We start from the raw sequence: 5,541 nt of genomic DNA on the forward strand, positions 1-5,541 counted from the left end.
GATTCTAATCTAGTTGATTCTAGTGACTGTTCACCAAATATCTCCCACTCATCTGACCCCTTCCCTCCAAAATCCCTTTACCCAGAAGGATGCTTGCTTCATTCTGGATCTGATTTATTCTTTGAATTTTTCTCCTTCACAGTTCTTTTGTTTACACTCTAGCACGATAAAAATGTATTTTATAAAAGATTTTCTCCTCTGGGTTATATTCAAAGAGAGGCTGTACAACCCTGTGGTTAGAGATTGTGGTATAGAATCTGAAACCAAACCAGTCTGTTTTGTTGTATTGTAGCTAATTATTTTTAAGACAAAAAGCATAACAAAACAAATTCATTTCTCCCTATCTTGAGATGGTATATATAATATGTCAGGAGGAAATACCAAAAGAGAAATAATGCATTTCTGATTTTTTTCCTGTGGTTTTAATTAAAAGTCTTCTCTGAGCCCTTAAAATGTGAACCCACTGAGCTATTCAACACCACCACTGATACCTGATGAAGCTAATACCAAGTCTGACATGAAACCTTTTAAAAAAGAAACTAGGTTGTCTCCATACACTGTCATTTCTTAGAACACACTGGGAAAAATAGAATAATTGTCAATTTTTTTTTTGCATGTGTGATTTTCGAAGTACTCTATGTCTTCTCTGTCTTATAGCTATTTATATATTATATATTTCTCTCACCGACCATTTTACATAAGATTTTGAAGACAGTACAGATTGTTGAATTGAAAATAATGGAATTTCAGTTTAGGTTTATGGTTAGGAACAACATTTGACATTAATATTCAAAGAACATGATCTTGTATCTAATTTAAGTGTTTTGTCTCCCATCCATTTCATACCATAGTATTCTGGGCTTTCGGGCTGGGAAAATATTAGTATTTTGGTGTTGGTAGAAAGCCATGGTAAGCACAGGGCTGAACATATTTTCTCTACAAAACACTGGTAGAAAAGTCCGAAAAAGGAGGAGAATGTAAAGACGGAGTCTGTTTTAAGGGCAAGAAACAGGAGATCTCTAACTCCATCCAGGTCTTGGGATCCACTGGGGTATCCGATAGGCAGCCTCTGTCTTAGTGCTTGCTCTCGCTTCCAAGGGTGTGCTTGTCGAAAAGATACTCTGCTAGGCCAGCAGTTGGCGCCCCCATAGTGACTAAGTTGTGCACGTGGTCACCTAATTCTTTGATAGACTTCACTTGCTCATGCAGGTAGTGAGTTTCCAGAAAGTCACACAAATGAGGATCTCCTTTTTCTGAGGCCAGAGTATGCAAGTCCAGCAGCGACTGATTGACACTCTTTTCCAGGAGCAGGGCACTTTCCATGGCCCGCAGTCCGCATTCCCAGTCATCTTTGTCGGGCTTCTTGATGTCCTGGAGGCAGATCCGGCCTCCTCGCTGGTTCTGCAGTCTCATTAGCTTCTCTGCGTGTTCCCTTTCCTCCAGGGACTGGCGAAGGAAATACTTGGAGAAGTTGTACAAGGCCACATCATCCCTGGAGAAGTAGTAGGCCATGGACAGGTACACGTAGGATGCGTAAAGCTCCATGTTGATTTGCCGGTTGATGGCAGCCTCGGAGTCCGGGTGAAAGTTCTGGCGCACTCTAGCAGGTCCAGCGGAGTCCTGGGAGGAAGCTACTGAGGCCAGGAGGCGTCGAGGGGAAGCCAGTAGGGGACCTAAAGGATACCTGGAGGCCAAGCACTGTGGGGCAGTGAATCTGTGTAACACACGGGGCACGGATATCAGTGCAGGGCCGATGTGCTTGGAGAAGAACCAAAAGCAGCACAGCATGACTTCTTGAAAGCAGGGGAAACTGAGGTCAGGCAAGCTCAGCACAAGGTCTGCTGCTGAGCACCAGGTCTAAATGAGAACTCAACCGTAGCGATGACCTCTGCGTCACACGGCCCTTCTCTTCCACAATGCAGAGTTCTAAGAGATCCTAGCCACTGACGCTATGCAACTGTCATTTGTCTTGGTAGGCATGAGTGTGGCCCTAGGCCCTCGGGAAAGGGAACGCAGACAGATGGCATTTACCAAAACATGTGCTGAATTACTAACACAAGATTCTGGTCCAGATAGTGTAGAGTTAATTAGTTTGTCTGAATTAAAATGGCTGTCGTAACAGTAAGCTCAGCGACTCAGAGAACTGTCCCTTGTCTCTCTTCACTAATCCTTTTCTAAGAATCTAGGGACATTGAAAGGAAGGCACAATAAGTTGTCCTATGGAAAGCCAGCATTACAAATAACTCCTGGTTATTTTAACAAACATTAAGTAGGAAAATAATGGACAACATAGTGGAACTTCACTTTAGTAGTCTGTTTTAAAATGAATTGTCTTTTTAAATACAGAACTTACCTTTCTTGTTTAGAAGTCATATTTCAGAAAAGCAGAAAGAATATGCATACTCGCTGTATTTACTTTACATACTGGCTGGTTTTACTTTCTTATTTTTTGTTCATGTAGAGATAGTTACATTTTTTTTTTTTAAAAGAACCTTAAATTCTGAAGAAGATACAGCTGTGTGTCGTTTTTCTGTAGGCTGGCCTTGAGTTCTGCATCCTTCTGCCTCTTAGCTCCTGAGAGCTGAGGTTACAGGCATGTGTTAACACTCTCCTCAGTGAAGAACTGTTAATCTTAAGTTAATGTTTAAAATTGTTTTGAGGCATTAAGAAAATGCATAAGAACTCATAGAAACAAAAGCAAAGCAAACCAAAACTCCAGTCCTTTCCCTACCTAGAGATAACTGTTGCTAACATGTGGGTGATGATTGTCACTAAGGTGATAGCAGAAGATACTTCATAGAAGAAAGCATAAGTATTTTAACAGCTTCATCTATGAATAATTGCTACACATAAAATTTCAGATATTTATCACAGTGTCAGTTTGACATCTGTGAAAGCACCAGATAAACCCAGATAATGACATTTGTCACCCACTTCTGTATCCTTTTGTACTTCCTAACCTGACTTTTCCTCCCTGGTGTCATTCCTGATGCCCACAGATTGAATTTACCTCACTCTATAGGTTAGTCTGTATTTCCTAGACTCCCCATACACTGTAGATAACACTAGTCACAAAACAGTTTATTTCACTCATAATTATAAAGTCTGCTTGTGCTGGAGTATTACCAATATGATAGTTTCTTTTTATTGCTGTGTAACATTATAAAGATAAAACCCACTTTGTCTTACCTGTTGTCTTGCCAGTTTAATAGTCTAAACTGTTGGGTACAGTTTAGGCTATTAAAATCAAGCTGTGATTGACATGCCTGTACAGGTCTTTGTGGGTTTTGTATGTTTTCCTCTTGGCTAAATAAATACTAAATATATACCAAACTGGTCAGGCAATATGGAGAATATGTGTTCAAGTGTTTACAAACTGCACAGCTTTCCCCAAAGTTCTCATACAATGACATTGTCTCTTACATGTTGAGTCCACGTTTCTTCTGAGGCTTGCTAACACTTGGCATCATCATTTAAAGTTAAAAAATTACAGGCATTGTGATAAGTGTAAATTAGCATTTTGTTGTATTTTTAATTTGTGTCCTCGAGATAATTAAATGACAGCATGCTTCCCTGTGCTGATTTGCCAATTGTTTGTTTTTGATGAGGTCTTTTTTTTCTTTCTTTGTTTTTTTCTTTTCCTTTTTTGCTTTGGGAGCCTTGGTTTTCTAATTTCCATCTTTGGCCCTAGTTCTCTTTCGTTCTAGTTCTATTCAGGTCTTCCTTATATTGCACACATGTTACCTCTTTAAACTCTGTTTCTTTTTCTTTCACAAAGTAAATCTCACTATGTTTTTTAAGTAAACTTCGTCAGTTGCTAATTTATGATACTCCTAATGTCCCCTAGGCGGTTAGGAAGTTAAATAAGAGCACTTAATACAGTGCTCACCACAGAGCGAGCACTCGAATGTTCTCTAACAGATCTTATGGACTATTCTTGTTTAATTTTCCAAACTCCATCTTTTTACGTTCTCCACTAAGCAAATATTATTGTGATTAAATGCAAAAGGGGAGACCTGTTTAGATTGCTAGAGACACATATAACATTGCTCTCATGAACAGTGGGAAGTTACTTCATTTTATGAGAATGCCAAATCTGTAGTTTTAGAGTCGGCTCACTCCTCTCAAATGAGCACCCTACTGTGTGCCACAAATATAAGTGGGTGCTGAAAAAAATCAAGAAACTAGAAGAACATCAGTGGTGTTTACCCACAATTCCTCATGGCTTTTCACTTTCCTGGTCTCATTTTACTTTTACTTCCTCTAAACTTTTGCTATTTATGAAGCATACTTTCCTAATGGGAGATTATGAAAACGATGGTGTAGAGTGATATTCATAACAACTTGCTGCTCCTACTTATTGCCTCAGGGAACTTTATGCCGCTCATTGACGTGTTTAGCCCCAGTGTAATACAATGTATAGCTAGAACAAGTGCAGTAAGAGATACGAGATGTAAGGTGATGCTCCAACTGGCATGCATTCAGACAGAGCACGCTAATTGGTCAAATGATTTTCTCCATAACAAAGATTGCCATCTAATTAGGCAGACTTTGACTATGTAAGGATCTGCATGGTAGATATGTTTATTTTGTGGATATTGTGATTTCTAGTATTTGTAGTAAAATCAAAGTTGTTTTTAATAGGATTCATACGGAGACCACCCAACACCGCTATTGCTATTCTCCAGACATTTCTTCTAGCTTTAATGGCTTCCTCTCTTCCTGGAGTACCTCTTAAACTTCTGGAGTCTTTTTTGTAGCTTCACAGTCCTCTTCTTTCATTTCAAATTCCTTCCTGACATTCTTTTGCTATGTAATGAAGTCTTTCTCATCTTTTAAAATACCTTCAAGTATAAGCACAAGTATTTTTTTCATAAAACAGCATTCAGAATTAAGCACTACTTTGTTGATATCAAGACAGTTCATTCATAATTGTGACACACAAGAATGTGTGTAAGCTGCGTGTAAGCATATTTTCACAGAAGCAAGAGTATGACTTATTCTTTTTAACTGTCTCAGTCACATCACAGTGCTTGATGCACATTAAGAACACATAAAATAATAATTGTTTCAGTTGCCTAAATGAACTGAAATAGAAACGCACACATTTTGTCAAATTAGTTGAATACATTTTTATAAACTATTTTGGGAGCTGTTTCTATTGTAATATAAATTCTGTGAAGTTGCTGAAAAGTTCTCTGTAATTTGGTTGAGACAGATTCTAAGAAACACAATATTTATTTTTTTCCTCCTCTATACATATATTACCAATAAGGAATCATCTGTGTAAACATTCTTAGCCAGTGGGAAAAATTAAAGACTTGTATGGAAGTAAGCTGTTTTGATTGCTCCTGCTTTGATTTGTGTGGTGCATAAGATCAAATTTTACATTCATTACTTTAAAGCATTTTATTTTAAATAGGAAAAGCTTTGAGAAATGACTTAGCTTAGGCACAGCTCTTTACATTTGAGGAGAGGAGTCAGAAATAATGAGGAAAAGATCAACATGATGCGACCCACTTTGTGCTTGCATCTTCAATA

The 5,541-nt window shown here is 38.3% G+C and overlaps 1 protein-coding gene across 1 annotated transcript; it reads right to left on the reverse strand.

Annotated features, from left to right (window-relative positions):
* Nucleotides 1–490: 490 nt before the first annotated feature.
* On the reverse strand, nt 491–1,865 carry Ftmt (ferritin mitochondrial). The gene has a single exon (XM_034518593.2). The coding sequence runs from the start codon at nt 1,786–1,788 to the stop codon at nt 1,075–1,077; it is 714 nt and encodes a 237-aa protein (XP_034374484.1). The 5' UTR covers nt 1,789–1,865; the 3' UTR covers nt 491–1,074.
* Between the last annotated feature and the right edge of the window lie 3,676 nt (nt 1,866–5,541).

The sequence above is a fragment of the Arvicanthis niloticus genome, chromosome 14, assembly GCF_011762505.2.
Source record: "Arvicanthis niloticus isolate mArvNil1 chromosome 14, mArvNil1.pat.X, whole genome shotgun sequence".
In the NCBI taxonomy this organism is placed as follows: domain Eukaryota; kingdom Metazoa; phylum Chordata; class Mammalia; order Rodentia; family Muridae; genus Arvicanthis; species Arvicanthis niloticus.

Bases quoted from the DNA above. Each gene is read 5' to 3' on its own strand.
- Ftmt (XM_034518593.2), bottom strand. From the start codon at position 1,788: ATGCTGTGCTGCTTTTGGTTCTTCTCCAAGCACATCGGCCCTGCACTG.